Below are 12,230 nucleotides of genomic sequence, written 5' to 3' on the forward strand. Positions count from 1 at the left end.
CTACATGCAAAAGAATGAAATTAGAACACTCCCTAACACCATATACCAAAATAAACTCAAAATGGATTAAAGACCTAAATGTAAGGCCAGACACTATAAAACTCTTACAGGAAAACATAGGCAGAACACTCCATGACATAAATCACAGCAAGATCCTTTTTTGGCCCACCTCCTAGAGAAATGGAAATAAAAACAAAAATAAACAAATGGGACCTAATGAAACTTAAAAGCTTTTGCACAGCAAAGGAAAACATAAAGAAGATGAAAAGACAACCCTCAGAATGGGAAAAAATATTTGCAAACGAAGCAACTGACAAAGGATTAATCTCCAAAACATACAAGCAAATCATGCAGCTCAATATCAAAAAAACAAGCAACCCAATCCAAAAATGGGCAGAAGACCTAAACAGACATTTCTCCAAAGAAGATATACAGATTGCCAACAAACACATGAAAGGATTCTCAACATCACTAATCATTAGAGAAATGCAAATCAAAACTACAATGAGGTATCACCTCACACCTGTCAGAATGGGCATCATCAAAAAATCTACAAACAGTAAGTGCTGGAGAGGGTGTGGAGAAAAGGGAACCCTCTTGCACTGTTGGTGGGAATGTCAGTTGATACAGCCACTATGGAGAACAGTATGCAGGTTCCTTAAGAAACTAAAAATAGAACTACCATACAACCCAGCAATCCTACTACTGGGCATATACCTTGAGAAAACCATAATTCAAAAAGAGACACATATCACAATGTTCACTGCAGCCCTTTTTACAGTAGCCAGGACATGGAAGCAATCTAAGTGTCCATCGACAGATAAATGGATAAAGATGTGGCAATATATAAATGGAATATTACTCAGCCATAAAAAGAAACAAAATCGAGGTATTTGTAGTGAGGTGGATGGACCTAGAGTCTGCCATACAGAGTGAAGTAAGTCAGAAAGAGAAAAACAAATACCGTATGCTAACACATATATATGGAATCTAAAAAAAAAATGGTTCTGAAGAACGTAGGGGCGGGACAGGAATAAAGACACAGACATACAGAATGGACTTGAGGACATGGCGAGTGGTAAGGGTAAGCTGAGGCGAAGTGAGAGAGTAGCACTGACATATATACACTACCAAATGTAAAACAGATAGCTAGTGAGAAGCAGCTGCATAGCACAGGGAGATCAGCTTGGTGTTTTGTGACCGCCTAGAGGGGTGCGATAGGGAAGGTGGGAGGCAGACGCAAGAGTGAGGAGATATAGGGATATATGTATACGTACAGCTGATTCACTTTGTTATACAGCAGCAACTAACACAACACTGTAAATCAATTATACTCCAATAAAGATGTTAAAAATAAAGTAAAACAGGATACAAGCAGGATGCGAGTTCACTGACAAAAGAAAGCTAACCCAGTTTAAGTAGGAAAGACGAAATTAGAATTTAGGTTAATACCAAGAGTTGAGCTTCCCACGGTTAGTCTCTGAGAACTGTTTTCACCCTCCCTTAATTTCCCTCCTCTGACTACCAAAACAGTATGACTTAACTAGGCTAAAACAGAACAGTAAGCTTAATACAGTTCATATTAGTTCAATACGAGAGCTTTGCTCTTGCTCTTACTACTCTAACAAATTAATAATTTTATGTATATGCTTTGAAAAAGACTATTACAGAATGACAGACCTATAAAACTATACCTTTTGTTGTATTTTTCCTCATAAAAATGCAGTCTCAGTTATGCAAATGTGCAATATATAACTGATACTTGGAAGTTAAAGGAAAACAAAATGGGGCATAAAAATCAATACACAGAAAAATTACAAAATATTTATTTCCCCCCAGAAAGAGTTTTCAAAAAGAAAAATCCTATGAAAGGGTACACTGTCTTCCAAACAATATTAAACATACTATGACATGCCAAGTTATTGTTTCCCTTTGCCAGTAGATGGTGCTAATCTCCAAATGTGAGCACTATGAGCTCCTGCACTAAAGGTGTCCTTGCCAATAAGTACATTCCCATACTCCCTTAGTTTAGCTTGCTAGAGTTTAAAGTACATTACAAACATCATTTTAATTTCCCAAATTAAAATCAAATGAAGCAAAGATTACACATTTGTTCTCAACAATAAAACCTTAAAAAAGAAAAGAGTAAACTATACTATGTCTTTAAGCAAGCATCATTTTTTATATTTAAGGGTCTGTGAGCACAAAGACAATGTCAGTATTTCCCAAGTCCAAAACAATACACTGCATAAGTGCAGACTAAAGGACTAGGTAGCCTAGGTTTGAATGCTGGCTCCAGCTACTAGATATCTGTGATTCCTTGGGCAAGTTATTTAACCCTTCTTGCCTCAGATTCCTCATTTATTAAATGAAAATAATAGAGAGCCTACCTCACCAGTTTCTTGTGAGGTTAAATGAGATAATAGATGTAAAGCACTTAGAAAAGTGTCTGTACTACATCAGTGGCTGCTCTTGTTGTTTTGTAATGCCCAACAACTAGAATCAATAAAAATGCTCATCAGAAGAATAAATAAAATACAGTTATTAATATAATAGATTATACAACAGTGAGAAGGAATGTACTATAGCTACTAGCAAAACACAGATGAATCTTAGTAACATAATGTTGAATGAGAAAAAGTCCTAGAGAACTATATAGAGTATAATACCCCATTTTAAAATAGGGCCAAAAACAAAACTAAAAGAATCTATTGTTTAGATATTCATATATAAAATATACACCTTTTTAAAAAATACAAACACAAAGATAAACACAGGGTAGAGGTTAACTGTGGAAAAATTGCAGAGAGATGGGATTGGGGAGAGAAATATAAGTATATAAGTTATTGGTAAAGTCCAGTTCTTAGATTAAGTACAATACAGTGGTAATGTAAATTATTATAATCATTTTGGGAAATGATTTCTCATTATCTAGTAGAGCTTAAAAATCACTTTCCCTATAACTCAGTAAATCTACTATTAAGCTATATCAAGAGAAAATCTTACCCATGTACATCATGTTCTTAGCAATACTGTAATAGAAAAAATACTAGAAACAACTCTATGTCAACAGAGAAATGGATGAATATACGATGACGATTCATTCTGATAAGCTATACAGAAGTGAAAAGTAATAAATTACAAGCATACACAATAAGACTGAATCTCAGGAACAGAGGCTGAACAAAAAAAGCAAGTCACTGAAAAATACATACATATGATTCCATTTATAAAATTTTCAAAAACTATATTATTTAGAAAAATATATGTCAGAACTGCATAGAAAAGTAAAGGAATGAAAGGTACAAAATTAAGGGTAATTGTTACCTATGAGTAAGGAAGAGAAAAGATGGGATCGGGCTGAGGGTGGAGGGTCATACGGGGACATCAAAACTAATGGCAACTGTTCTGGGAAGATGGTGGCAGCAGTAGTTGCCTAGATTTTGATCTCTTCAAATCCCCTCATAAAAACAGGGCAACTAGAGAGCAAAGCCAAAATCCCATCCGTAGCACTTACAACAAAACTATGTGACAAGGTATCCCTTTAAATCCCAAAATGCAAATGGGTAAAGGCAAATCACCAGCATCCATAGAACTAAACTGCTTGGCAGGAAGAAGAAAGCAGCAAGGTGGCAACTAATGGACCTAAGAACAAAACAGCTTCAAAATAGCTAATGGGAATTCACTAGAAAGCACAGCAGGCCAATCTGGAAAACAACAACAGCTGAAACTGGAAGGATTCTGACATTTCCAATACCAGGTGAGACAAAGGGTCCATGATAACGTCTGAAGGGGTTGGACCAATGTAGTCCCTGTGAACTTTGAAAACGATCCACCCAGGCTCCCTTCTAGAACAAGTCCAATAATAAGAAGAAACTGCTGATGCAGAATCAAAACTGAGCAGGATAGAACAACAAAAGAAGGGGAAGGTCTAGACCAAACTGGGGAAGGGGAAAAGACCCAGGAAATCTCAGAAAGCAGGTCATCATCTTTTGAACACTACATAAAAACAACAGACACAGGACAAGAGCTCTATGAAGTCAGAAAATCTTTCCTGAATTCCACTTTATCTTGAAGGTTCAAGAAACCTGATTTCACATAAAAATTACCAACAGAAAAGTATCAAGGTCAAACCCCATACACATTTATTATAAGAGAAAAAAAATCCCTACAATGAAAGTATTCGGGAAAATGGGTCCACAAAACAGGTCAAAACTGCAACCTCCTATTTCAAAACAAGGTAAAGACATTAAGAAAAGTGATACAACATATAAAAGAACAATGTACATCAGAATTAGAAAAACTGAGAACTGGAGATACAATACTCAGGAAGAATAAAAAGATAAAGAAAGAAAGTTATTTTAGTAATGAAGACCAAACTAGAAGGAAAACAAAGAGAAATAAAATAACAGTGCCTTAGGGCTTTCCTGGTGGCGCAGTGGTTGAGAGTCTGCCTGCCAATGCAGGGGAAACGGGTTCGAGCCCTGGTCTGGGAAGATCCCACATGCCGCGGAGCGGCTGGGCCCGTGCGCCACAACTACTGAGCCTGCGCGTCTGGAGCCTGTGCTCCGCAACAGGAGAGGCTGCGATAGTGAGAGGCCCGCGCACCGCGATGAAGAGTGGCCCCCGCTTGCCACAACTAGAGAAAGCCCTCGCACAGAAACGAAGACCCAACACAGCCATAAATAAATAAATAATTTAAAGAAAAAAAAAAAAACAGTGCCTTCAAAGAAATAGAAGGTAAAAAAGAAAATATTTTTAAAAAATTTTAAAAATATAAAAAGGTTCATTGAAGAAGGGCAAAAAAACAGCCAATAGGACTTCCTGGAGAAAACCAAAGCAGAGGAGTACAAATACTAAAATAACTTTCTCAGTTTAAAAAAACATATGTAGCTACTAAAAAGAACAGACCATGTACCTAAGAAGACAGACCCCAAATGACCAACACCTAGAAATATTTAAATTACTAGATGTTAATAAAAAAAAAAAAAAAAGAAAAGAAAAAAGAAAAGAAACTTTTGGGCATCTAGAAAAGAAGAGCATGTGACTTATAAGGGAAAGAAAATTAAATGATCATCAGAGTTTTTCACAGCAATGCTTTGTAACACAAGAAAACTGAGTAACGTATTTAAAATACTCAAAGATAGAAAGTATGATCTTATGATTTTATATCCAATAAAACTGACTTTCAAGTAAAAAGACACAAACAAATTTATCAACACACGAGAATTCAGGGACTACTATTCCAGATGAACCTACTAGAGAAAAACCTTCAGAAAACCAAAATTACTAGTGACACAGACATAAGGACTGGTGATAAACATTAAATATACAGTTAGTTATAAAACTAAGGCTGAATGGGAATAAAAAGGTAAGAGTATAGTACATAATAGCTATTACTGTGACAGTGTAGAATAGTACATCTATTTAAAAAATAGGAAGAGAACAACAAGTGTATACCGAAAAAGTTAATATTTTCAGCAATCGTATCAGTGGTGGTATTCCTACTATTACTTCAAAACTATTGTGTATTGCATGAACAATACAGAATAAATGAGCAGTGTTGGAATATCCTAATTCTATCATGTCTTGTGCCCTTAAGAATCAAAATTCTTAGTGTGGGAGAAAGAAGATACATATGTAATGGAGAAAAGTTAAATAAAAGTTCTATGATCTTGAATTTGAATTAGAAATATCAAATGAACTCATGAGTTATTTTATCCTTATTTTTCCTAGCTCTGTCCACTGAAAAGACCTAGAAACAACCAATTCAGGAATAATGAACATGTCTAGTGCTCAGATAGTGGTCTTGAAATACTATTTCTCACTAAAAGGAACCAGAGCTTCTTAGAGAAATGAGTAATTCCAGAAGAAAGTACAAGATGAATCTTATATTAAGTAGCAAGGATGCTAATCAAAGTCTCAAGAGCCAATCTGAAGAAATTCCCACTGGCCAACAAAGGAACAATTTGAGCGTCAATAATGAGAAAATTCCAATTTATTGAAATCCATAAAATATGCTTAAATTCATGAGTTCATATTTACTAAAAAAAAAAAAAATTAAACAAACAAACAAACAAACAAAACTGGTCACTTCTGGAGAATAGCAGGGGACCAAATCAAAATCTTGAAAACTGGTAAATAAAGAGAAAGAATCAAGTATTTATCCTGCCTTTCCTATATGAACTATACAACTGGGTAAACAAATAATAAATGATTAGTAGTAAGTATTTATTTATAATACTATTCCAACTAATACACAGGAAGAAAAGACAGAATTCGACTATTGCCATTTTGTAATTCTCAGTTAACAGACGATAGTCATTAAGCGTAAGAGTGCTAATGTCAACAAAAAGAAAGCTAATCAGACATTTTGGGTCTCTTATGGTCTTGCTAAATAAAAGGATCTAACCTGAATCTGATTTGGATTCTGGATCCATCTGCCAATTGTCAGGAAACACAGAGAGCAGAGAATATAATGATCTGCACCATGAGAATGCAATCAACAAACTCATGACTATGGAAAAGTCTACATGTCAAATGACTCTGGTTCTTCAAGAGATAAACTATAAGGGAAAAAAGGAATGGAAGGGGAACCTATAAAATAAGAGAGACGTTAGATTTTTTAATGGGCATAACGAAATTATAGTGTCTTGGGATGAACATCTGGATGATAAAATTATAAAAATATCCAAAGAAGTGATTACCATAAAAGTCAGGATAATAGTGTGTTATCGTACTGATTAAGGTGGGAAGGGGGTTGTGATTGGAATATGACACCCAGAAGGAACTTCTGGGATAGATGGCAAAGCTTTATTTCTTGACTTGGGTCATGGTTTCAAGGATATACTTAACAATAATTCACTAGGCTATATATTTGGTTTTTGTGGTTTTCTGAATTTTCACTTTATAATAAAATATTTTTGTAAGTGGCAATTTTTTTCTTAATCTAAATGATGGATATACAAGTTTTTATTATATCATAATTCTTTATACTCTGCATATTTTTATAAATGTTCCTTTGTACCTACCCAATATTAATTAAAACTTTTAAATTAAAAAACACATATTGTTCATAATGAAAACTCTTCTTGGTTAAGATCATGCTAAGTTGAAATCCAGACCCTGTCATTTACCAACTCTTCAAGCCTCAATTTCCTCTTATGTAAAATGGGCATAATAAAAGATCTCAAGTTATCAAATAATTAAATACTATACTATTAATTCACTACATAAAAATGCACTTATTTTCCATTTCTAACATATCTTTTTGTTTCAGCCAAGGAAGTATATATTTACAGACAAGCACTTTTATTTCATTTAGTGTATCACTAACCAAGATCTGTAATTTCTTGCTACTAATTATAGAACTCCCATATAACAGAACACAAGCTGTCCGCTCCTTTAGCAATGTACTTACTGAACTTAGAACAATACTTGGCACACAGTTAACAAAACAAAGTCCCTTCTCTGATAGGCTGTTATTCTAGTGGAGTGAGACAAACCAACATGAGAAGAAATAAACAGACAACACATCAGACAGTAATAAATCTAGGGAAAAAAAAAAAGAAGTATGATATGATAGTCATGGGAGAGGAGGTGTTTTTTTCAGAGAGGATCTCTCCAAGAAAAGAAAATATGAGCCTTCTGGGAAAAGAACATCACAGAGAAAAGAGAGCAAGCACAAAGGCGCTGAGGCAGAAGAACATCTTTGTGTTCAAGAAATGGCAAAGCCAACGTGGCTAGCGCAGACTGAGCAGGCGTACAGTATAAAGACATTACAACAAAGAGAGTGGAAGGGAAGATTTTATAGGGTCTTAGAGGCTACGTTAAGAGTTTTGAATTTTCCTCTTAGTAAGATAAGAAACTATTGAGCATAGAAGTAATATGTTCTAACATTTTAAAATAATCACTTTATCTACTATGTGAAGAAAAGACTCAGGGGGATAATGAAAGAAGCAGCTAGCCCACTTAGGAAGCTACTGCAACTGTACAAGCAATAGTGGTAGTTAGTATACAGGAGCAGAAGTGGAAGTGACGAAAAGTGTCAGATTCTGGATATCCTACTTTTCATATAGTTTAAGCATCTACACACAAAAAAAAAAATTCTCCAAAATGTTAATATCCTTTTAAAATATTGCTATAGAAATAGAAGTCCTTGAGAAAGTGTTTTAAAACACATAGCAACTGGAAGAATATACTTTAAGAGATGGTTAAACAAATCAATGAGAGACAGTGGCTGTTAAGTGGCAAGGCTCTAAAGTGAAACTTCCTGGTTTTGGATCCTAGCTCAATCACTTACTAAATACGAAAATTTCAGCAAAGTTCCTCTATGCCTCAGTTTTCTCATTTTTCAAATGGAAATAATAATAGCTACTTCATTGGACTCTGGTGATTAAACATGACAATGAATATAAAAAATTTAGCTGACATATGGTAATAACTCAATAAATATTAGCTATCAAATTTATTGTTCTACTCTTAATAGTTTCTACTCCCACTAGTTTCCACTATTTGTACCATTGCTACTACTATTTATAATATTCCCTTTTATGACTGGTTACATACTCAATAAAATTATCACAATAAAAATTAACTTCAAGTGCTCCTAATGTTACGTATTTCATTGCTATGGTTTCTAATCAAAAGCACGGTTTTTGCTTTAGGTATAACAAAGCTCTCTGATTTGTATTACACTTTTTTTTTAACTTGATGTATCATTCATCTTAAAGATAACTGAAGCTGAACTTGCAAGAATCCAAAGCAATTCCTACTAACATTTTTTTCTTCACTTCAAAACTAAATTCAAAATAAAATTAATGTTAAATTTCATAAGGCTCTGAAAAATCAGATAGTATGACAATTACCAAAAACAATTACCATAAATATCATAATCACTTGGACTTTTTGTGTAGTTGGTCACATTCTTGATTATCATGTTGTATAACTGCGTGTATAGGTTAGGTTCACAAGATCAACTGTTGAGGGTCAAATATTTGATGCCCTTTCGTATTTGAAATGCTTCCACTAAAGATACATGAGACAACAATACCTACCTCTGGGAGAGGATAAGGGAGAAGGGTGAGAAAGAGACATACTTTGCACTTAAAACCTTTGGCATTATTTGGGTTCCTTCCCTTGCACATGCATTAACTTTTAAGAACATAAAATATTTTTTTAAGAAAAAAATTCCATTTACTAACAAGTTACAGAACAATTTTTTAAATGTCTCATAGTTCACCACAATGGCAGCTTACCAGATTGAAGATGCCAGTAATATATTAGTGTTGTTTGCAAGAAACCTCAATGGAGGCTCCGCAAGCAGTACACAAGATAAAATTCCTCCACCAAAGCAGTGGAGCATAGCAGTAAACCAGCTTGACAGAGGATTCTTCCATGCCATCGCCGCTGCTCCTGAAATGATAAAGTAAATATGTCATCTGAGATACTGTATATTAAACAAGTCCTGAGGTACCAGTGGCACTAAAGAAACACACTTCTTAATTTCATAATTTTCTAGAACATACTCATAAGTGTGACAATCATGATCATCATAAAACATATCTTTTGTTCTTTAAATCAACACTGGAAATATTTTGTTAAGACATGGGTGACTCGGGGCAACTTTAAAATACTCTGTTCAGGATCTTATTGCCAGTTTCCTAGTAGTACATTATTATAGACAATCTCCCCGACTACTGTCTCCTTTCATTCCCAACCCTACTGTAAGTATGGCAGTTAATATGTCAAAGTGATACATTAAGAAAAATTTATAATCTTAAGTATGTAAGAAAATAAAGCCTGAAATAAATAAACTAAAATTTCAATATGACAGGCTTGAAATAGAATAACAAAATAAACCCAGAGGTGAAAGGCTGATGAGGAACAGGTATTTACATCATCTCAAATGTCTCCTAACAAATTATTTATTAATTACAGAGGGAAGTAATAACTTTAGAGTGGACAAACCTTGCAGACATCACTGTAAACAAACAATATCAGGTGATTCCTGATATTATGCACTAAGACCACATCATCACTTCCGTAGTATTTCTACCAAAACGTATAACCTGAACTAATTTGATTATACACACTCAAATTGAGGGTTATTCTGAAAAAAACAACAACAAACACCTAGCCTATATTTTAACAATGTCAAGGTCAAGGAACACACACAAAAAAGGCTGATGGAATGTTCCAGATTAAATGACATTAAAGAGACAACTAAATGCAACACATTTCCTAGATCATATCCCCAAGTGAGAAAGAACATCTATAAAAGACCTTTTTGGACAACTGATGAAATCTCAATATGGATTGTGGCTTTGATTACAGTATTGTATCACTGTTAAACTTCCTGATTTTGATAACTGTAATGTGGTTCTTAAAATTAACACACTTAAGTAATCAGAAGTAACTGGGCAAAATGTCTCCAATTCACACTCAAGTGGTTCTGAAAAATTACTATGCACAGACAAAAACATTCAGAGAAATGGTAAAGTACAAACTTCTAGTTATAAGATGAATAAGTTCTTGGGATCTGATGTACAGCACAATGACTAGTTAATAATACTGTATAATACTATCTTATATACTTAAAATTTGTTGAGGGTAGATTTTTAAGTGTTGTCACCACACACACACACACGCGCGCGCACACACACAAAAGGTAACTGTGAGGTGATTAACGTGCTAATTAACTTGATTGTGGTAATCACAATGTATTTGTATATCAAATCATCACATTGCACACTTTAAATATATATAATTTTGTCAACTATATGTCAATAAAGCTGGGAAAAAAATAAAATAAATGGGGCAAAATGTCAGTAGTTGGTGATTCTGGGTAAAGTATATAGAAGTTCCTTGACCTAGTCTGGCAACTCTTCTGTAAGTGAAATTATTAAAGGAAAAAGTACAAAAAAAAAATTTTTTTTTAACCCAGCCAGAGAAATAGAAGCAAACTGTAAAAATGAAAGTAGAAACTAATTAGATGCTAAAACAGGCAGATAGAGATAGGCAATCAATAAAGCCAACCCAAAGCTTTTCTTGGAAAAGACCAATAAAACAGAACATTCTTCAGCAAGTCTGAAAAATGGAGGGGAGAGGGGAAGGAATGAAAATAATACATAATATTAGAAGCAAAAAAAAAAAAAAGGAAATAATTTTAGAGTTTTTTTATTATAAGAAAACATGCATTTAATCTAATAAATGTGAAGATATAGTTGAAGTGGACAATTTTCCTAAAAAACGATATATTAGCAAAATTCCCTTACAAACAGGTAGAAACTTGAACAAACAAATAACTATGGAAAAAAGTTAGAGGGTAATCCAAGATCTATCTATCCTAAGAAAGGTGCTAGACCCAGATAAATTTATGCAAAACATTTACCAAATAATTTTTGATTACTCATTTTTATGTTATATAACCATTATAGAGTTTAGAAAAACTTAAATCAGTCTATAAACAACATAACTGCAGCATAAAAAATTATAGAGAAAAGAAAGAAGAGAGAAGGAGAGGGGAAGGAGGAAGGGAAAGAGTCAGGGAGGAAGGGAGGAGGGAAAAGAGGGAGGGAAGAAAAAAGAGAGGAAGAAGATACATTATAATTCTAACTTATGAGTATGGTGCACAAATACATCAATAACAAATTGAAATCTAGTTTTTCAAAAGGATAATATATCATAACCAAGTAGATTTTATCCAAAGAATTTAAGGAAGGTTCAATAGTTAGAAATTCATTAAAATCATTCACTACAGGGCTTCCCTGGTGGCGCAGTGGTTAAGGGTCCGCCTGCCAGTGCAGGGGACATGGGTTCAAGCCCTGGTCCGGGAAGATCCCACATGCCGCGGAGCAACTAAGCCCGTGCGCCACAACTACTGAGCCTGCGCTCTAGAGCCTGTGAGCCACAACTACTGAGCCCACGCTGCTAGAGCCCATGCTCCATAACAAGAGAAGCCCCCACAATGAGAAGCCCAAGCACCACAACGAAGAGTGGTCCCTGCTCACGGCAACCGGAGAAAGCCCGTGCAGCAATGAGGACCCAACACAGCCAAAAATAAATAAATTAAATAAATACATTTTTTTTAAAAAGACGCTATTTCCAAATAAAGTCACGTTAAAAAAAAAAAAAAAGTACCTACCTCGGTATACAAGTTTGTTACCTTTAAAAAAAAAATTATGCACTATACTAACAAATTATTATGATCACTCCTTTAGACAGAAAGT

At 34.4% G+C, this 12,230-nt stretch overlaps 1 protein-coding gene across 1 annotated transcript in view; it reads right to left on the minus strand.

The window, feature by feature from the left end:
• Positions 1-12,230, minus strand: part of TMEM38B (transmembrane protein 38B) — a 67,420-nt gene that overhangs the window by 37,795 nt on the left and 17,395 nt on the right. Inside the window, exon 2 of the mRNA XM_082471218.1 lies at positions 9,258-9,414. Coding sequence (XP_082327344.1) covers positions 9,258-9,414 — 157 coding nt within the window. The remainder of the gene's footprint in view (positions 1-9,257; positions 9,415-12,230) is intronic.

The sequence above is a fragment of the Balaenoptera physalus genome (genome assembly GCF_965194825.1).
Source record: "Balaenoptera physalus genome assembly, chromosome: 7".
Taxonomy (NCBI): Eukaryota; Metazoa; Chordata; class Mammalia; order Artiodactyla; family Balaenopteridae; genus Balaenoptera; species Balaenoptera physalus.